The 22,289-nt window shown below is 48.8% G+C and overlaps 1 protein-coding gene across 9 annotated transcripts in view; it reads right to left on the bottom strand.

Moving 5' to 3' along the window:
* Window positions 1-21,865, bottom strand: part of MAP4K4 (mitogen-activated protein kinase kinase kinase kinase 4) — a 165,515-nt gene extending 143,650 nt beyond the window's left edge. For 4 of the 9 annotated variants that reach the window (XM_063339325.1, XM_063339316.1, XM_063339340.1 and 1 more), the window contains exons 1-2: window positions 20,834-21,864; window positions 20,310-20,375 (exon numbers count right to left, since the gene is read on the bottom strand). In XM_063339325.1, coding sequence (XP_063195395.1) covers window positions 20,310-20,375; window positions 20,834-20,890 — 123 coding nt within the window. In that variant the 5' untranslated portion in view covers window positions 20,891-21,864. Of the gene's footprint in view, window positions 1-20,309; window positions 20,376-20,833 lie in introns of all 9 variants that reach the window. The other 5 variants (XM_063339367.1, XM_063339331.1, XM_063339309.1 and 2 more) reach the window with 4 other exon arrangements.
* Window positions 21,866-22,289: the final 424 nt, after the last annotated feature.

A 22,289-nucleotide genomic window follows, 5' to 3' on the forward strand; every position in this document is an offset into this window, starting at 1 on the left:
GCCGCGCTGTGAATAAGCAAACCACTGGGGTGGTTGTTTTTTTTTTTTTTTTTTCCTCACCCTCTGCAGTCCAGAGTCTGCCGGACCAAAGCACGTGAGCGATAAAGCAGCAGCAAGAATAGACTGTCTGAAACAGCTACAAGCAACTGCCTATGGCTGGGGTTCTTTTTCCCCATGACCTCCTTCTCCATTCGATGTTTTGGGAACAGCACCACACTGCCCGGCACAAACCACGCAGGGAGCTAATGCGCGTGCATCTGGTTAGCAGAAATCGCCTGCGTCGGAGGCTCCCTGGAAAGACAAATTTATCCAAACGCTGGAAATGCAAAGCGGGGAGCAGGTGAAAAGTCCGACCTTTGCTCAGCCAGGAGCTGGTGGGGGGAGAAAGCAAACAGGCACGGCCACGGCAGCCGGTGCCACCTACATCCTCATGGCCCGCAGACGGCAAATATCCTCCAAATATAACTCAACAGAAGGGGAAGCCTGCTTTCAACACACAGGGAGAATCAGCTCCTCCCCAGCCCACCCCCACCCCTCAAATCCCTAAATATTTTCTGGCTAAAATAAAATAAAATAATAAAATATCTGCAAGAAAACAGAAGGGCAAAATGCCCTTCTACCACTCCTCCCTCCCCACCCCCCCATCCCTGGATGCTAACAGCACTATTGCAAATTGCTGCCAACATCAGAGAAAGAAAGGGGTTATTAGAAGCAAATACCCATGCTTGCACTTTTAATAACAGAATTTTAATAAAGTATAGGAAGTGGCAATAAAACCAACCTCATGCTAACACAATAAAGTTAATCAAATATTTCTGAAGCAACAAACTTCAGGACCAGCGCTTTCTGGACCCCCCCCAGAGCTGGAAGCGCAGCCTTATGGCCAGCTCTGCTGGGATCGCTCTGCCCATCACCAGGACGTGACTATGGGCCGATGATACTCAAAAGTGCTCATTCCATGATGAAACAGGATCATCCGGGGCGGGGGGGGGGGGGGGGGGGGGGGGGGGCGGGCAGAAAAAAGCGAAGGTGAAGAAAAACATCAGAATCCTGCAGGCTCAAAAAAAATCAAAAGTAATTAAAACCACGCAGAATTAGTGTCTACTACAGGCTTATCAAATATTTAATAGTGAAAACCCTTAAGCGTGCTGCTGTCAACTGAGCTTGAGAGAAATGTGCTCCTTTCCTACCATATGGCTTAATCTGTTCCCAGGATGCCTTTCTTTACCCAGTAATTTCAGTTTAAACAGAAATGAACTGTGGATGTATATTTTAGCTAAATGACCGCCTTTCTTTAAACAGACCCCGGGTAAAAGGGGCATTAACCTCCTCTTCCACCGCCTGGTTCAGCGCCGCTTATCAGTGAGATGAAGGAGTATCTTTTCAAAGCGCGCCCTTTAATCCTTCTGGTGCCTAAATTTGAAGCTCCAGCAGATCAATATGTCCTGTCCCCACTGTGTCCTGTCCCCCCCGCCCTAATCTTCAGTCAATCCCGGCAGGGAGAGCATGAAACACAGCAGGTTAAACTCAGCAGAGCAGGACAAACAGGATCCGTGTCCGAGGGCAAGAGCGTCTCCCTCCTGAGTTTGCTCTAGCAATCCAAACACTTCGAGGGGTCAAGTTGGAAAAATCTGCTCTAATTTAAACTCTTCCCAAGAACATAACCCACTTCCAGCAATTCCTGCATGGGATGGGTCCAGATCAATGGAGGGAAGTGAGCGATTCCCAAGTCCTCAGGCACCTATATTGTCTTTGAATTTGCCATATAGGAGCAACTAACAACGATTAAAGCCTTTTGCCTACCTAGTGCATTACAGAGGTCAGCAGCAATTCCTCTAAGAAACAGATCTGCCCATTTGTCCAGGCTACCTGCTATTTTTTGTCCAGTTAAATCTTCAAGAAACACAGTCCTAAAGTAACCATATAGCAGCCTATACCTTCCCTTACTGCCTTTTCAGCCTGCTAGTACCATACACACCACATCCGAACAGTTTTCCCCTGAAATCGACGCAGCTCCTCAGCAAATGAATCTCTGTCCAGATGGTGGTCTCAACAGCAACTCCTCTAAGTACCTCCTAATACCTAAAAAACAGACTTGGCTCAATCCTTCCACAACTGTCACCTCCTTGCAGATCAAGGGAGTGGCGGGGGGAGGAGGGAATCTTAAACAGCTCAAGCGATAGATGTGATCATGGTTTTCCTGGGAAAAAGGCTGTATGAGTACATAAACAACTGCGGATATCTGAGTGGGAGACTTTTTAATCTTTATAATTTCTTGCCTGTCACTATCAGAGGGACCGCTGCACTGTTATCCAGCACCTGAAAGACTGAATAAGGATACGGCGGCAACCAGCGTGCATAATGCTGGAGAGGAGATGTACATCAGCTTCTTCTTCATCCCCCGCTGCTCACAGTATGGCACAAGGCCACAGACACCCTTACGCATGCCTCAATTCATCCACAACGTGAGAAAAATCTGAATTGGTAACTAATTTTACTGCACCTGGTAAACCTGGCAGGCTGGGAAATGGTGAGTATAATAAGCCTGGTGTGTCCCGCAGCTTTCCCACCCACTCTGCTCCCAGGGAGTGCGGGAAAAGCAGTTCCTGGGCAGCAGGGTCCAAATCAAAGCAGGGGGGCAGGCGGCTCCCAAGGGGAGAGCATTGCTCCTGCACGGGGAGCGGATGGCCCCAGCCACATTCAGGGAGGAGAAGCCACAACCAGCAACGAAAACAGTGACTGAGCTCCAGGCTCAAGGGGCAGTCACTCCACATTTAAACCTTCCCCCACCAAACGTTATTATCATCCTGACAAATTAAATGAGCCATTTCTTAAGGCTGTGATGCCCACACAGTCTCAGAGGGACAATCGCCCGGGCTAACCCGCAGAACCAGAGACAGGATGCGGTGACGGTCCACGTGGAAGCTGCAAGCCAACAAGCTGAAGTCAGACCCACAGGGACGACCTGCTCTCCTCCCTCCATTCCCCCGCTCCCTCTCTACCAGTTGCCTAACACTTACAGTCTTACACGCTGCCATTCGGCATTTACAGAGCCGCTAGGCACCTCCTTATACCTAAAGGACTGGGAAACAAAATTCGTGTATGCTGAATGTCCTAATGTCACTAAAGTGAATGGCACTGAGTATCTAGAAGTCGCATCAAATTTTGAAAAGCAGCAGTCGAAGCGGGGTGGCAGAAAGCAATGGTGCTCTGCCGGATGGCAGCGCGGGTAAAACACGTTGCAGGAGGAGAAAATTTTAGAAAAGGTTGTTAAAAATTAGTTGTATTGAAATTTAAACCAGTCCTTCTCCTTTTACCTTTCTGACAGAGTGTCTTTTTTTACCTGCCACACCCAACCTCAAAATAAGTATCAGCTAAAACTACAGTTTATCCAGCTCAATACCTCATTTTCCTCTCCTGAATATAATTAACAGCCACCTCCAGTTTCGAAAGAGATTCCTTAAACTAACAGCTGCATCAGAATCAGCACCGAAATGCCTTGGGAGCTTTTGCTTAAACCCACTCTTTGAAAAGTCATGATGGAGTTCATTTTCCTAAGTCTGAAGAGAGAAGAAAGTAAAGTGTTTTGCTAAAATTTGTTCTGCATATGTGTAAGAAAGCTCCCCTCTGGAAACGCATTTTGCAAAATCATGCAGAGAAGCCATTCTCTTTGTAAAAGATAAAGCTGATTTGCAGAGGCTGGGTTTGAGGCTTAAAGGGGCAATTCAGAGATAAGAAGGCACTTTAATTTTGTTTTTACATGAAGAGTTTCCCAGAACTCTGTAAGATACCGGTCCTAAACATTTATCCACAAATTGGTTAAAGACTTTGCTTTGTTTCCACTCTGCAACAACACTTGCACCAAGCTGCTTTGTAAGAAAACCTAGTCCCAAACAATAACAAAAAAAAAAAAAAAACAACAAAGTCTAGTTGGTAACTCAGTAGAAGGCTGTATGGCAGCAATGGATGCAAACAGTGCAGAATTGAATCAGCTACAGCTGGGCTGCACCTGGATTTAAAAAAAAAAAAAAAGCCAGAAAACGATAGCAAGCCTTGGAGTCAACGAGATGCACGCTTTGCTCGGGAGGATGAGCTGAGACCCAGCGCTTCGTCCAGCACCAACCACAAGGAGCTGCAATCTCTTTTTCAAACAAATTTCCAGCGGTCTCCCTGATGGTTTGCCAGGGTTTGATCCTGCACTTTTTGGGAAGGCCAGCGATGCCCATCCTGGGAGACCCGCACCATCGTGCCTCTCCCCTCTCCGGCCACCCTTTCATCCTTCCCACGCCAAACAAGCTGGTTGTGCCCCATTTCTTCCCTCCTCCCCCTAAAGAGAGAAACAAAGGGCAGCAGTCTCTAACGGCTCGAGACGGAGGGAACTGGGGCTTGGTTTATTACATGCTCAATGGAGCACTGAATTACTGGTGGTTATTGCCTAGTTTAACTGCTTTCCTTAAAAGAGAAACATGAGCAAACAAGCATGTGTCATGAAAAAGCCCCTATTCAGACAGCAGCTGACAAGAGAAAAAGCATCCAGGGTTTACGACCATTTATTAGCAGTTTTGCATTCAGGCACCGGCTGAGGTCGCAGCAAAGACTAATGCAAAGAAATCCCCACCTTGCCCACCACCTCCTCAGGGGGCTCGTCTAGCCCTGGATTTACCGCCCCAGGTTAGCACCCACTAAGTACCCCAGGCTTTAACTAGACAGACTCAGCATGTGTCAAGGGCAGCGTGCCTCGTCTAGACAAAGACTTTCAATACGCTTTAGTTAGCGCAGACAAATCTCACACATTCAATCCTGGTGGAGAGAGGAGCCCCGGGAGAGCGCATCCCTCCTCCCACTGCCACCTCCGCCGGCAGGGAACCCCCTGACTTCAGGAGATGGCACCATAGTTTTGCCCAAAAGATGGGAGAACGAAAAATAATAAATTACCCCAGTGGGGCAAAAGACAAACCTGAGGCCACTTTCCTTCCCTTTTTTTGCTCAGCTGACAGGTAATAACTGTAACCCCTCTGTCTCCACCTCACAGGCAAACAGCGCTGCAAGCAGAGGTAAGCCTGAAGCCTTCCTCTTGGGCACAGATCTTCCCTATGCCCAATAAAGAGGGACTTTAATAGGCTTTCTCCACGGGGACGCAGCGGATAGGAGAAGAGCAAACAGGCTGTCTCACTCCCATCTGCCCAGTCATTTACTTTTCGTGAAACTTTTAAGGATTTTAGATGCATACCCCAAACCAAAACACAGCTGAAGTCAGCCCTGAGGTTGAAAAAGTGTTGAGGACAGAGTAAAACGGACGGAGCCTCATTTCTTCAGAAAGCCAGGGTAAAAAGAGACCACAAAAAAAGATCTAAAGAAGGTACAGAATGCTTGCGGAGAAACACGTTAATGAAAAAAGAAACAAGCCTCATTCATCTTGGCAGAACTACAGCCAACACCAGAGGTCACGCAGATTTAACCATATCCCTCCTATTTGTTAGTTACTTTTATACCAAAAAAAGAAAAAAAGCCACAGACGAGCCTAGAGGAAGAAATGCAAAGGATGATGAGCGTAGAGTTTAGAGGAAGGGAGAGCAGCAGGAGGAATTCACCCACATCAGTTGAGTATGAGGGAAGAGAGCAGGAGGACAAAACAAACCACAGAGAGAGAGAAAAACCTGATACCACCAGAAAAAGGGCAAGAACAGAAAAAGCATTCTATGAGAAAAGATTAACGAGTAAGTCAAAGTTGTTTAAGACACAAGCCACTTCCAAAAAGTGGCATTTCTAGAAAGAACACTTTTCTCTGAAGTCTTGACAAGGGAACATTCTCTTGAACCAAAACCATGCAAACCTTTGTCCATGGCTCTAACCCCAAGCTGCAGAGCCAGGCTGACACCCACTCTACTTCCAGTGACTTCAGCAGATGGGGCCTGATCCTGGACAGCCAAAGTACTTCTAGCTTTAGAAAAATAATCTAAACTAAACCAATATATACCCGCAGTAAGAAGGATTACCTCTGCCATGCTCTTACTCCACCACACTTCCTTTTCTCTCAAATGACGTTTATGCCTCTCAAATTATAAATATACAGGTGGCCTGCATAATCTGCGAAGGATAATCTGCGAAGGATAATCTGCCAGCCTAAAACAGCAACGACATTCAAAACATTTCCCTCGAAACATTCAAATCATGAAGTCATGTATTTGTTGAAGAGAAGTTTGGCTCGGGCACTCACAAGACTTCTTCTGCCGTCACACAGAACGGTTCCTGAAACTAGGTGGTTTTGCTGACGGTTGTGGTTCAGACGCAAGTCCACAGTCATTTCAGTGTGTTGTTTTTATCATCTTTCAAAGCTGTCCGTAGCCACCATTAAAACACAGAATTCAGTGCAGCAGAGGTGAACCCAATCTGCGCCTCGCAAAGAAACTCAGGACTGAGCATCCTTGGAACAGCCCCGTCACTCTCTAGGGAAAAGCAGCATCTCAAGGCCAGGTTATAAACACAGCTCTCAGGGAAACACTCTGTACTGCTGCTGGGTGCACAATCTGCACCAGGGAAAAAGGAATGGCCTTTGAAGGCAGACAAGCTATTAAATTTTTACTAGGTGAAATGTTTACTGAAATAAATCCCGTCCTTTCCACTCTTGGTTATTATCATAACACATATGGTAACTGACATACAATTAATGGAGCTTTAAACCAAAAGTTCTTGGAAGGAAAGCACACTCCCAAGTTTTCAGCTAACCTTGACAAAAAGCCAGGTTTTGGCAAAGTTCAGCAACGCAAGGGGCTTTATGAGATTCCCCATTTATTGGGCAACTCTCACACTCACGAGGAGTGCCGGCTCCGAGCAGAGGAGGCGAGAAGAAGCTCTGCCGAGTCAGCACCATCCACCACCACCGACACAGACGCCAGGAGCAGTCCAAGCTCAGCAGACCCAACTACCAGCTCAGAGGAGCTGTACCACCCACGCTCTCTTCGAGCAGGGATTAATTTCACGTACATGTGCCACTTCACATCAGTCAACAGTTCAGACAATGGCACCCGCAAAAAGAATTTCATCTCCTCTTCTCCTAAGCGCATTGATCCTGCGGGGTGAACGGATGTTAACAGTAACACGACACTCGAATACCCAAGGCTACTGGCTTTTGTTTCCAAACTCCCAGGGATCTACAAACTAGGCTGATGCCATCTTTCCAGATTTGAAATGCTATTCACATTCCCTTTTCCCATCTTCTCCTGTCTGAGTTACAAAGACGGACCAAAACCCACGTTATGGTGCTACCCAGTCAGCAGATCCAAGCTGAGGTACCTCCAAGACCCGGTGCTTTCAGCACAGCTCTCTACCATGGAAGCAAGCGGGATCCCTCTCCCTGCTGGAATAAAGTAACCAGATACCATGCAAGGCATTTCAGCTGTCTGCCTAACCTTCCCTTCTCCCTTCTGCAATAGGAAATCCTACCCGTGGGGAGCACAAAATAAAACCTTGCCCTTTCCCATACAGCCCGGTGCAACCACACCATGTGTATACAAAACGTATTTCCTTACAACAACAGCACACGCTAACTACATGCTTCATTATCGAAAAGCTAAGAGGTGCAGAGCAGCAGCAGGAGAGGATGCTCCAAAGTCAAACCCCGACAGCAGCGAGGACTTGATCCGCAACCAAAGCAGTGGTGTCAACGACAGCGGTTTCATTGCCCGCTTCTCTCTTCCTTCCCCAAAACCCAACACAAGCGCTGCCACCACACTCGGTCCACGAGGAGGCACCTCCAAACTCAGCAACTTAACCAGAAAGTAGTCTGCTCAATAACTAATATGTTTTTATTCCTGAAGAGGAAACCAGAGCGCTCTTCCATTACCTCAGAGGAAACCTAAGGAAAGGTAGCATTACTCAGGACTGATTTACTGCCTCAAGCCATTCAGAAAACCATAAAGCCAGTGACATATAAGACAAGCAACTCATTCACAAGAGCTCTTTGATCTTAAATACAAATAAAATTAGGTCAGTATTAAAGATTTTCATTCCTTGCCATATAAGACTTCCACAAAGGCTAAGAAAAGCTTTTCCCATCCCTTCTTTTAACACTCAAGTTATTTAGCAAGTAACATTTCTTTCACATGACTTGAAACATTTTCTCCGTATTCACTTGTCATCGCTCCAGAATTTAACTCTTGGCGAGCACCTAAAGCGCACAGGGGGAGCTGCATAAAGCATCTTCCGTAGCCCCCAAGGACAAGTCGGATCAGAGAATTTCACTGCGTTTCACGCAGGGCGGGGGGAAAGGAAGGAGCAAAGCGCGCCCTTCCCAACACTCAGATTAAAAAGCAAGATTTGGGGGTAATTTGTTATTCAAAGCATTCCAGCGATTTTTAAACAGATGAAGGGGAGAAAGCCTGCGCCGTCACTATTAATAGGCTGACATTCTTTCTTCCCCCGCAAGACCACACCAGAATCACGGGCGAAGGCGACAGCGTGAGGGAGCCTGGAGGCAGGCCAGCCCCCGGCAGCGCGGGGAGTCCTCCGAGAGAGCCCCTGCACCTGGGTGCCAGGTACGGCGCCAGTGCACGAAAACGCCCGCCATGAAATCAGGGAGGTCCCTTCGCCTCAGAGGCTCCCCCACAGCTCCCCAATGCCACGCGCCTGTTGTGCCTTCTCCTGCGACAGCACATCGTTAGCTTTGTCTGCCAAAATAACAGCAGACCACAGTATAAGCTGAGGATACAGCATCACCTTGCATTTTCGGCTTAACATGCTTGATTGTGTTAGGCTGGCTTTAAAATTTTATTTATTTGCTTTCTAAATCAACCAAGAACTCTCATACGCAGCAGAAGGCCCCTGAAGCTACTGCTGTAATGCAATATCTGCTCATAAACGTCAATATGCCAATTTTAAAGGTATTAACGCTGCTGTTTAGTCATGGTAAAATATCCTAATACCTGCCCCACCTTGGTTACAGAGAGCAATACAGTTAAATGTGAGCAATTCAGTATGGGGCTTTCTGCAAAACTCATTTAAACATAGGAACCTCACGAACCGCAAGACAGCACAAAACAATCCCACCGCAAACACAAGCCAAACGAGCAGAGGTACCACGAGGCTCGCTCTACAAGATCCACCTGCCCAGTCACCCAAGAACATGTAGCTCGTTCCTCTGGGTGGCTCTTAAGAGACCAGAGGGTCAACGTGCAAAGTCTTCCCTCTCTTTGGCTTGGGTGACAGCTGGCCCCAGCTATCTCTAAGGCAAAGGAAGGGATCTCTTTTGCACAGAACTTTGCATCCAGAGATGTGGATTGTACCTCTGTCACATATTTCCTGGGTGGCTGGGAATAAATTACACCAGTTCCCGGCTGCGCTTCCCTCCCACATCCTCACTCTGAAGTAAAGCACAGTGGATAGCTTGAGCATCAGAGGAGAAGACACAAGAGCTCCGCTTCCTTCCGTGTTTATACGGGAGACTACCACGCAACTGATAGTTCGGTTTAACAAATGGTGCAGAATATGAAACTTCAGCTACTTCAGGAATGTCCGCGGTAGCTGCTGAAGGAACACGCAGTATATTGCCTCAAAAAAAAAAACCCCAAGTGTTAATTAGAGAAAAGATACTTGGATTTACAACATATTGAGATTTAAAAATATGATTCACAACCAGATTGAATTCTACTAGCTGAGCTTACAGCTACAGAGAAGCAATACAACGACATGGCTTGGGGAAAAAAAAAAAAAAGTAACAAAATCCCAAACAGGTTTGATGGGAAAGGATACCTTGCAGAGAAGCACACCTTTGAAAAAACAGCTTGAATATCAGGCACTTAATTACAACCCTTATCAACATCATCAAAAGAGTTAAAGTATTTCTATAATTCTCTCCTGAAAAACAGTAGCCTAGAATAAATGCATTCTCTGTAGAAGTATAATTTATCTGAGCAGGAAAGACCCCAGAGCTTACTGCTGAGGGCACTGAGAGGAGACAGGAGGCACTGACTGTTGTTCTCAACCAAAGCCCTCAGAAGTTTTGTAGAAATAAACTTATCTATATTTAAGTTCCCAGCCTTCATGTAAAAGTGTGGAGATATTAACCGAGGGCAAGCACGTTCACCTCTTGGTAAATGCACGCAAAACCAGCTCACTTATTTACGAGTCTTTTAGGCAAAAGGGATGCTTCCCTCCCAGCAATGGGCAAGAGGGATTTTACATGTCATTTACTTTCACACATCCACTTACAAAGGCATCTTCACTCTACTATATATCCCACAAAGAAGACAGACTGTAGGGGCTACTACAGGCATGGTACAGGGTAGGGTCAACCTGTCCGACCTTAGACATCTAGAAGACATACAACTGAAACACTCACCCTGAGTTCCCATTATAATTAACAAAGACTCAGGTAAAGAGCAATTTATCTCATCCTAGGGTAGGTATCTCCAGAGGCCATTTCCCTGTCCTATTTCTCTCCACTGCGAGTCCTAGAGCACGCAGCTCGGATTTAGACAGCGAAAGGACAGTAGGCAGCCCACTTATTCAAGCACCTTTCAAAAGTACCATCCAAGCCCACTGCACAGAAACGAGCTGTAAATTACTGACCAGACGTGCGTATCTGCAGCTCTCGCTACAAAATGCATCTTTCACCTACCAGGCCACCATAAAACAACTGGAGATACGCAGCGCCATCAGTTTTTTGGAGAGGCACAGAAGTAACTCATTTAGGGCTTCCAGTCAGCAAACACCTCATCATTACACGCAAACACTGCTGCACCAGTTCCACCAAGGATTATTTTGATTATGGCAGTTGCACATGCTGGTGGCACTACAGCTAAGAGTCCATCAGCATTTCGTGCCCCTACCTGCAAGGGTTTATACAACTCAGATAAATATTCCCTCTTGCCAATAACCTTGTAAGATGGCGCTTGCGTTTAGATACTCTGCAGAATTTTCCTTGTGAAGCACAAAAATGAAGAAAACCAATGAATTATAATGATTTGGGGGGGTGTCTCTGTTTTTAGATACATAAAACCAAGTATGGCATGGCACAATTTACTGTAACACACTGAGGCCTATTGACCTTAAGCTTTTCTTTCCTGGGTTTAAAAACAAAACAACCTAATACCATCAGATAGCTTGAAGTGTAGGGGGCAGGTTTTGAGACAAGTTTATTTTGTTTTGAGCTTACTGTTTAAATTAGAATCATGAACTCTTGCCCACTGTCATACCCTACAGCTACTCTGACAAGATCCTGAGAAGAAGCAATTGAAACTACCAGAGCTTAACTGCAATTGACTGTTGTATTTTTAAGACTTCAAGTAATTTTTAACAGTTCCAAATGCAAAACACCCAAATAAAATGCATCAGCTTTAAGGTAAACCAGCAGAAGTAAACTATTGCCTTGGTAGTCCTCAGGAAGTTAAGATTTGGTGCAACCGAGTATTTCAAGCTGCTGCCATTCTTTTAGCTACTTAAGTAAGGTCCTCCCCATTTCACCTCTGTCCTCTGGTGAAGCTGCTGGGTGAAGCAACCAGAGCCAACAAGTCCATACCATGGACTGGTACAACATAAAAAGATGGTAACCCAAACATTCGAAGCTAAAACCAGTCCAATTTTCAGAGCTAAAATATCCAGTGAAGCTAAGGGGAGCTCCATAGGCATACTGAAAAGAAAAGCCACTTTTGGGGATAATACAACACAGAGTAGCCAAAGACCAGGCAGATGGGTGTTACGGATGGACGTGAGGACCAGCATTTCCATGTGGAGAGCGGCATAGAAGAAGGAAAGTCTTCGGAAGCAGGTACGGAGCAGGGCAGCACCCATGCCTCCAAAGCAAGGTGCCCAGAGGGATCTTGTAGGACTTCCCTGGCTAGGGTGGTGGGGAGAGCATTAAGCAAGCGGACCTCCCCAGCAGCCCCAGAGCCAGGGAGTCAAGGGGGCACTCAAGGCACACAGGGGCAGGGGAGGGAGACAAGGAGTAGCCATGGTGCACCACTAATGGCCCCAGCAGCCACATTGCTGATCCCAGCCACAGCGGACCTTCTCTGGGGGCAGTGCTACCTTGCTCCAGGAAGCACATGCCTAGAGCCCACGCGACTCCTTCAGCCGCAGGTACCAACCCATGAGTCACTGCGATCCCTGCACGGAGAGCAGCCCTTATCAACGCGCCACGGGACAGCTCGAAAGGGAGGTGACGGAGACATACCAGATAAGCACTACAATACCAGTATAACTGCATCCACGCTAGGAGTTTTACCACATTAGCTGTTTTATTACTAGACAGGCCGATCAGGACCTGTTGGCACTTGCAGTGTCCTGTTTGTACAGCGATAATGACAGCTTCGGTGGCACAGCAACCCAGGGAGGTGCAACCTCGGTGGGGAAAAAGGATTTTGCCAGGATTGTTAAACAACCTCCCCCAGAAGACAGCAGTTGTTCTGGCACACGGTCATGACACAGCCAGGGGGGCCAAGGGAGGTCTCGTCAGCCCAGGCTATGCTGAAATCCACACAAAAACTTGTGTCAGTGTATCTTGCCCTGGCGTGGATAAGCCCAGAGCCTGGATGGCTAGTGAAAGTTAGGGAACTGCCATTCTGGGAACTGCTAATCTCTTTCATAATACATAATTTTTTTTATTTTTTTTTTTTACAGAAATTATATATGCTGATGTATTTCTACTGACGACTAAGCTGTCCCTTACTTTTTCTTATATTAAGCACTTCCCTGACTCCATGCTACTTTTTGTTTCCCACAACTATGAATCATGAACTAATTTATTTAAGACAGCTTCTCCTTCTTCAACCTCTCATTCCCTCTCTAAATTCACCTTCATCACGCTGCGTCTCGCTGAGCTGTCCTACTATCTCTTCCTAACTCCACATCTTCCACATGATGCAAGATCAAGCAGGAGGAGGGCATGGGAAAACCCCAGGGAGAAGTCAACACCCTTCATGCCTGCCACAGCAGCATTTGAGATAGGAGTTAGTAGCTCCAGTTTCTCAATAAAGTGGAGAGAAGCCCACTCCATCCAAACATCCACCTGCTCCTTATGTGCTTCAGAAGTGCCAGGGCTCTGTAAAAGTGGGCATCTCCGTTCCCCAGTCTCTGGTATTTCGCCCTTCTTCAAGTGGTGCTTCCCACAGGTTTCCCAGTCAGCAGCAACTAAAACCAACACTGCTGAGGTCAAACTGTAGTTACTCATCACATTCAGAACAGATTTCACTCCGTTGCAGGACGGCAAAGCCCGTGAGAGCAAGGGACTGCTCTGCCTGCAGGACTATCGTGTCTCCAGTCTGTGCTCACTTCTCTTTCAGAAAGCTGCTCCCTCCTTTTTTCTAACACTGAAATAGATACCACAGCCATTAGGACTGCTGAGCCCCATGGCCACCCAGGAGGAGATACATCAAGCCTTGCTCGGGACAGGACAGGGGACCGGGACCAAGGGTTAGGTGGAGGCATCATGAACTTCACAACAGTGTATTGAGCATTTGGCAGCATTCTGCAGTTTGCAATCAGTGCCGTATTTTGTGCCTCTGTCAAAGTGTTGCATACCACATCCAAGGCAGAAAATACACCTTGGAAGTAATACTGAGATGCAATGTCAAAATCTCCAAGTCCTCCACAGCCAAAGCTACCTCAAGGTTCCCAAAATTATGCACAGTTGTGGGGTTTTTCCTCCCCCTTCCCAGAGTTGCCCGATTTTAGAGCCAACAGTATCTTTTCTCGAGCCTGTGCTGACCTGAGAAACAATCAGGGACCCATAATGCCACAAACGTAAGCTATTTGATAAGAAAACTCTTGTGCGAAGTTATGAGATCCCCTCCCAAATCCACCTCTCGTTCAAGTGAGTTGAATTCTTTCCACCGGCTCCAGTGGGAGTTGGACTGGGACCTAAAATAACGCCACAGATAAGGATCTTACTGTAACTTTTCACTACAGTCAAGCTCACATTGTGCAAGTCAATGCTATAGAGCTTACATATCAACGTCATCCAAAGGCAGGGAGAAATACTTCTGGCAGAGCCAGAGCGTACAGTCAGAAATGTAAAACGGGAAAAACAAATATACCACTTTCCTCCAAGGAAAACAGCTCTCGAGAAGGCAGGTACACAACCTACCCGGCTGAAATCCCGCTTGCAACAGAAAGTACCTACCACTTGAAAAGAAGATGACTAGAACATAATGTGTACACACAAACACTGGCTAGACCACATGAGGAAAGTCAGCTAGCACTGTAGTCCAAAAATTTATACTAAAAAATGTATACGCTGAAGGCAGGGAAATGCAAAGGGTGAACACCTCTTGTAATGCTGGATTCCCTTTGGGGACATTCCTCTACATCATCCCCTAGGGTGGGAGGCGCAGACCTGCCATCATCACAGAGGCCAAAAAAAGCATTTCTGCACACTACCGCCGAGGCTCCGGTGCCTGGAAGTTGATAACACGTCACCCAAATTTCCATTACCAGGAGAGAGCAAAAAATAAAGCAAGGAAAGGGAAGGCGTATGTTTCTGGTTTTCTCCCCTTCTTCCTTTAATATCCCCAGACAAATAAAAATCCCTATCCTGGACCTTATGAATAAAGCTCACCTTCCCCATGCCCGGAGCGAGGTGCAGAGACGTTCATGAGGAAAACCATCCGCCTCTGTAAGCCTGGGGAAACGTCCCCTCCCATTGCCAATAGGAAGAGAGCACAAACACAAAAAACTGCAAGGAGAGTTTGAGACTATTTCGACTGAAATTTTACCCACATCAGTTGAAGAATCTTCCTACAGAAAGCTGGAAAAAATTTCCAAGGAGTCAGCATAAGACTCTGGGCTGTATTCTGTTACATTCATCACCTTGAAGACCTGCACACACCCGGGTCCCAGAGTGCCAGGTCCCCTTCTAATTACTCCAGGAATAAGGAGTCCCTGCCCCAGCAGCCTGCAATTTGATTTAAGACAAGATACAAAAAAAAAAAAAAAAAAAAGACGTTTTGACAAACAGACAGATGGACTGGGGGAGGAAGAACGAGAGGGACATGTGGTTACCCACAATTGGCAGGTTGCTTTCTTTTCTTTTTTTTTTTTTTTTTTTTTTAATAAAAATAAATATCAGTAATCCCCACTGGCCACCTGCCTAGCTTTTGTATATTTAATTAAGAAAGATCTGGGTGATGGAGAACTGGTCAAAAGTTCAGCCAATTTGGGGGAGGACGGCAAACAATGCTAAGGGCCACATCTAGCCGCAGGACCCAGAGAAATGCCAGTATTCCAGCCGCTGCTTGGTCCTTCCCGACTTCTCCGACGGCAAACTCTCCCTTTGCAACACAATCCACGAAAAAATCAGAGGAGGAAGAGAAGAAGGGCAGTTCATACTTAAGAGAGCTGGTCTGGACCAGTTCCTGAAAGCCAGTGACCTCACTGATCCTCAGCACAGTTTGTCTTTATAGCGATAAGACTGGAATTGTATTCATGTTTAACAAAATCATTTGAATCCACAATGATGTCCCTTTAGCAGTGAGAGAAAGAAAGGGGAGAGGGAAGGGGGGGGAATATTCAGCTGAGTTAGTAGAGAATACCAAGCACTGTCTTCTCTTCTTACCCCCCCAACACAGTCACCTTGTAAGATAAAGTCCATTAAGACAAAAATAGAGTACCCTTAGCGTGGGAAAACATTTATCCAAGTTTTAATTTATTTTCAAATCAGCATTTGAACGATCACATCTTACATCATTTCCTTTTATGAGCCAGCAGTTAGACAATACACATCATTTACATGCAGTTTTGGAAGGCTGCAATATAAATCAACAAAAGAAGCCTTCACCGTGAATTAACTATTACAAGGCTCTCAGAAAGCCACACCAGCCGGCACTGAGGGCAATTAGGAGTATCATCCCTAATTCTCATCTTTCTGGTGCGCTCTCAGGACTCGCACAAAAACATCCTTCCCCCCAGTCATTGCTGCTACAAGAGAATTATGATGTCTATCTGTGAGAGGTAACAGCGCACTCACAACAGCTATTTTAAAGTGCTAGCTGTCTTTAAAAACACATACACACACAAAAAGCCCCAAAGAGAAAGCGGTGGAGCAAGTTAACGCCGTTCCGTCTCAATAGCAAAATTAATCAGCCTTATGCCTCTATGAACAATCATATGGTAGATTTTAAAATGTGCAAAATATTAACCAGTGCCTTTAGTTCACAGGTCATTTTTGCATTAAAAAAAAAAGAAAAGGAAGCAAACAGCCAGTTCAAATCTTATCTCGAGGCAAATTTCATGAGTGTTCTCATTTTGTGCGAGCCAAACTTCAAATTAAGCTTACTACGGGATGTGAAAAACTAAAACCTAACAACTGCAGCAATGCTAAAAATGCTTCTCCACTATTTGCAAAAGATTAAAAAAAAAAAAAAAGTCCTTAAGGCAGCTAAGAGCATGGTAAGCTGGCCCCAAGTTCCAGTTACACTGAAGGGCTCCGATAAAAGCGGAAAGGAGGAAAGGAGCCTTGGGAGGCACGGCCACCCCGCAAGACAGCAGCACGCAGACACACAGGCGCACACACAAAAAAAGCAGAATTCCAGGCTAAGGGCGTTTTTCTGACGAATTCTGTGCCGTTGGCATCATCCCCTGCTTGCAGCCCCACTGGTTAAAAGCTGTCCTGTGGGATAAGGCAGGGTTCAGGGTGCGGAGGAGCTCCGGGTCGGGGTGCTCATCTGCCGCCTGTGCCTGCTGCTGCCCACAAGCCCAAACACGCCTCCCGACAGCTGATACCAACCTGTTGAAGGGAAATTTCTATTTCTCTGAACTCCAGCAGAGGCTTGGGGCTCCTTCAAAAGCTCCTTAAAAGTGTTAAACTACAGGCTCAGGGGGTCCCGCACCAGCTCAAAGGGGCTCCGCTTCGCCACGTTTAACCCTTTGCTTTCTAACTTATCAGCCACATGACATGCAAAAACGTCCCTCTCTCTTCCGTGACATCGTCCTGGGATTTTGAACTAACTACGAAAAGGGGCAAACAACTTCCAGGCCGGCCTTTGCATCCCCCAGGGTTTCGGATGAGCAGCAGAAGAGTTCTGATTTGCCCCAGGACGACCGAGCCACCCCCCGCCGCTGCCCCGTCCCCCCTGCGGGGCAAAGGCTTCCCCAAAAACACCCCGTTTTTTCCCAGGGATGGGGAACTTTTCCCAGGCTCATTTTTCCACCCCCCAACACCCCCCGATTCACTGCTGTGTAACAAGCTCCTCTTGAAACGCCAGGCTCCTTCCCGCAGGACAGGTGTAAGCGAGGTTATGAGGATGAAAATCATGTAAACCCTACGGACTTTAAGCGGAGCAGCTGAAAACTTGGTATTTTTTCATACCTCACCGCCGAGGCCCCAGGCCCACGTTGCACCCCACATAGGCCAACCCACTCAATGGCATAAAATCCCAGGCGGATCCACTCCGCTCTGTGACAGGGAGCAACTCTGCTCACATTGAGGTGCCAAGCAACTTAAGACCGCCCTCATATGTCATGCACGTATATACACCTATACACCTATATATCACTAAGTAAACAGCCAGGGTAGAACTACCTATAGAAACACCTCCAGCTGGTGAGATCCGAGATGCTTCCAGCAAGCTCGGCTATAAGGCGAAGGGGGGAAAACCAGGACTAATTTCTGCTTTCCAACAGGTCGGGGAGGTGTCCTTGCCCACCGCCACTGTGGGGAAGACCTCCCACCCTCCCCCCCCACCCCCCCCAAGAAGGGAAACGACCTTGGGTACCACGGCTGGGGTGCGTGAGCTAGACAAAGAGATAACGTCATGCCCTCTCCCGCTCCCTCCGTCCTCCCCGCAGTGGCAGGTAGCCAGCCAATCCCACACCCCGCGCCCGGGTGACATCATCGCTGATGCCGATACACGCGAAATTATGGAAGTACATCAAACTAAGCAGCTGCCCCCAGCCTATCTTGGGGAAGGGCGGGGGGGGGGGCGGAACACGGCTCCTCAAAGACAACCTACACCCTACCATACCCCCCCCCCCCCCACCCCCCAGTCCCTTGAGGTGACAGCCCGGTTGAAAGGGGAATAAAGCCATTCGGGAAGAGGGATTTCAAGGAGGGGTTGCTGGGTAAGGAGGAAAGCGGAAGGCAACAAGCAAACACAGCGTAACCACGTTTTTTTCCCCTCGGTTGTGCCATTCCTCCGAAAGCCCTCAAAACACACACACACAGAGTTTTCATCTCTGGGTGTCCCCGGAGCATTTTTCCTAACAGAACAGCAGCTGAGAAAAGTTAAATACTATTGCACTGCTTTTTTTTTTTTTTTTTTTTTTTTTTTTTTACATAACTGCATTCTTTTAAGAAGAAAGACAAGGTTTAATCACAGCAAGGAAGTTTTTTGTTTTGGTATTTTTTGCTTACGTACAACCCTGCCAGGTGTCCACATTTTGAGACTATGTACACAAAAGTGGACAGACGCCTAAGGAACAGCAGTGCAAACCCAAACTGACACACCTGTCAATCCACTAATGTCTGAAAGGCTCTACAGCAAAGCAGTATTTACCCGCTTCTTTTATTCCTGGCACCCAAACCACCATGCCCTCAGTTACCAGGCAAGAGGAAACATTTCCACCATTGTCTAACCGGTGAGGAAGGACGGCGAAATCTCATCAGACACACACTAAAACTACTGCCCCGACAGAAACCGCCTGCTGCTTCCCCTGTTATCAGAGCAACACCGATGCCCTTAGACCTCAGGTGTTCATTCACTCTTCCAAGCCAATAAATGCATGCGCTGAGTTTCAGTGCTAATGCTAACTACTCCGGGAGACTTCCAGCATACCCAAGGGAAATGAAATTAAACATTTCTATTCTTAAGACTGTTAAACCAACGAGGACTTCGCTCATTAAGTCACAGCATTAACAAGTAAGCCAAGAAACAATGCACCAAATTGCAATAATTAACAGGAGAGTTCCAAGTCACACATTCACGCCCCACATTTTTTTTTGTAAGAAGGGTTCAGGAGATGCAAGCTCTGTGAGCGGACGGATTACATAAAAGAAATTAAATGGTGTCATTACATTTGTCAGAAAAAAATTAAATGCTCAAGGTGGTGTCAAAGTGCAGCTTCTCACTTATCTCCCCCCTCTCCTCTGGCCTTTTGAGACTTTTTTCCTTTTTTCCAGTTTTCTGCCAACAGCAGCAGCCTGGTTATTCCACTTCTAGTCTTAAAATGCCGCTCGCACGCCGCGCAGATTGCTTCTCCATCATGAAGGCTGAGGTTCACGCCCTCAAAACAAACTGACATGTGTTTCATTTGCAGAAGAGGCAGCAAAGTGCTTTATTTAGTTACCGGAGCTTCAAGCAGCAGTATCTTGCCATCAGGGAAACTCACCAATTATACTGCTTTGTTTATAAGGAAAAAAAAAACCAAAACAAAACAAAACAAAAAACCCAAGCAGCTAGGCACACTTGGTTACTTTCAGTTATCTCTCCTTCCCTCTGCAAATGTGCCTTGCATTTCTACACAATATAAGGCTAGAATCTTCCGTCTTTGGCCAAGTATTAAGACACAGTCTTAATACTTAGCTACCAGTCATCCTGGTAGCTAGCACTCACTGCAAAGTCATGCAATCTCGAGATTTGTTTGTTCCACTGACTGCACACTGAAGGGAAAAAAAAAAAAAAAAAAGAAAAAAGAAAAAAAAGTAGGCTAGTTTCACACCCACACGGCCACTCTCCGATTTCTATTTTTTTTAAAGTCATACACTTGTCAAACAGGTTATTCTGGGAATTCTGATTTTCACTAAATAAGCTTTCCCTGCTTCGATCGCTTATTGTTGTCACTCTGCCCGCCCCCCCATCATCGCACAGCACAGCGGGATCGGATGCAGCACCATTCCCCCCTGACTCGACAGCTTCAGCACTTTGAAGGTTTTCCAACACGAAAACCGGGTGACAATTTTAATGAAGGCCAATGCCTTTGTCTAAAGTCACCGCAGCAGCAGCAGTAACTTCCATGAGGACTTCCAGCAGGAATTTTGAATAAACCCACGGACCGATTTGTATAGTGTGGACACACTCCGACAGTCTCCAGTCGGTTTGGTCATTTCTCAGGGGAAAAAGGACAATAAAGGATTATTTCACCATTTCAGGATGGGTCCTTGGGAGAGCAATTTGTGCCCCTTTGGAAAAGCAGAAGCCAAGAGGCTGACAAACTTGTCAGGGGCAGCGACAATGACAACATTTTTTTATCACCCCTCCCTAACTGTTCCGCTTGCCACAGCGGGTGGCTCGCCATCAGCCGTGTGCTCAGCCCGGCCCAGACACCGGTCACACCTTTACAAAAACGACAATAATAAAAGGAGAAGAAATTCTGCCACAAACCTTGTAGACTTGCCCGTACGTGCCATTGCCAACCACTTCCACCAGCTCAAAAATCCCAGCGGGGTCCTGGTGGGGCGGGGAGGGGGGGGGAGGGTGAGAAGAGGGGGGGTGTGGGGGGCAGAGGGGGTGGAGGCCGGGGGGGGGGGGGGGGGGGGAGGAGAAGAGAAGCGGGGTTACATTTTTGTCTGGCGATGGCTGCTGGCAGAGCCCGGCTGCTGGCGGCGTGCAGCTGTTGCGCCCTGTTTTTTCCACGCACATGCCAATACATGCAAACAAAGGAAAAGCAGCCCAAGGGCCGCGCTCCCCCCGCCCGCCCCCGCGGGGCTCCCCCTTCCCCACCCCCCGCAACAACGCGGCCACCGGCCCCCCGCGACCCGACACCGGCCTCGGCCACCGACACCGGCCCCCGTCCGCTCCCACCCCCCGGTAGCCCCGGCAAAGGACTCGCCGGCCCCGGGCCCCCGCCCCGCCGGCCCCGGGGGAGCCCCCACCCCACCGCCCCGGCCCCCCATCCCGGCACTCACCCGCAGGGAGGAAAGGTCGATATCCACCAGACTTTTTGCAGGAGAATCGTTCGCCATTTTCCCGTCTTTTTATATTTTTTTGTTCCTTCTTTTTTTTTTTTTTGCGGTTTTCTTTTTTTCTTCTCTGTTAAATAATAGCGAGGCCAGGGCCCCCCCCCCCTCCCCCTCCCTCCCTCTCCCCGAAGCGGCCGTGAATTGCGCGGAGCTCCTCTCCTCCCTTCCGCCCTTCCCTTCTTCACTCCAGCCCCGCCGGGGTGAAACTCTTCAGCATTGGGAGGGGTTGGCGGGGGGGATGATGGATAGATAGATGGATGGTGGGAGGAGGAGGAGGAGTGGGGGGGGGGGGGGGGGGGAGAGGGAGGTGAGGGAAGGAGGAAGGAAGGAAGGAGGGAAGGAGAGGGGGTGCTGCGGTCCGTCTGCCTCCCCGCGGTGCGGGGCTGGATCCCGCCCCCCCCCCCGAGGCGGTGGGTGGGTGGGTGGGTGGGTGAGTGGGTGCCCCCCGCGCGTCCCCGACGGCAGCGGGCTCACACCATGTCGCGGCGGCGGCGGCAGGAGCGGCGCCGGGGCCGGCAGCCTCTGGCAGCCTGGCGGTGCCCTCGGCGCCCGGGCATGGCACGGCACGGCACGGCACGGCACGGCTCGGCCCGGCCGGCGACGGCGGGGCGGCGCTCAGGCCGGGAGCCGGCAGCCGCGGCCCCGCTCTCGCATGGAGGGTTGGGGTGGGGTGAGGAGGGGGGGGAAAGGCTCACGCCCAGCGCCGCGGCGGAGCCCCCGCCGCCTCCGAGCCCTCCCCGCGGCGCTGCCCTCGCATGAAACTGCGCCGGGCACCGGCGGGCAGGGGCTGCGCGTCCCGGCGGCAGCGGGGCTGGAGCGGGGGGTTGCCGCGAGCCAGACAAAGATAGCCGGGGAGGAGGAGGTGGTGGCGGAGGAGGAGGAGGAGGAGAAGGAGGAGGAGAAAAGGGACACAAAATATACCGAGAGAGAGAAAACAGCTCCCCCTTCCCTTCTCCAACAGGAAAAACCGGCGGAAACGCGCCCGCACCAAAGCACTGCTGGGTAAACTCGCGGGGAGAGAGAGAGAAGGGGAAAGGACTGGGACCGGCCCCGGCCGCCCTGCCCGCCCCCCGCTGCACAACAATAGCCCCGGCGGGGCGGGGCGGGGCGGGGGGAGGACGGCCGGCGAGGGCGGCCCCCGCCGCCAACAACGCCCGAGCCCTGCCGGCGGGGAGGCCCACGCGTGTCCGCGGCAGGGCCGTGGGGCTGGGCGGCTGGGTCGGGGGTGGGGACCCGCACACAGGCACACCCGCCTCTGCCCCGCGGCGTGGGCAAGGAGGGGGTCCGTGTGCAGGGCGCTGCCAGACCCCCCCCTCAACAGTGCCTCTGGGCGGACGACGGGGTCGGTGTCCCACTGTCGCGACACCGGCATCGTGAGGCGCTTGTTGGAAATAATCACGGA

This window comes from Chroicocephalus ridibundus, chromosome 1 (genome assembly GCF_963924245.1).
Source record: "Chroicocephalus ridibundus chromosome 1, bChrRid1.1, whole genome shotgun sequence".
Taxonomy (NCBI): Eukaryota; Metazoa; Chordata; class Aves; order Charadriiformes; family Laridae; genus Chroicocephalus; species Chroicocephalus ridibundus.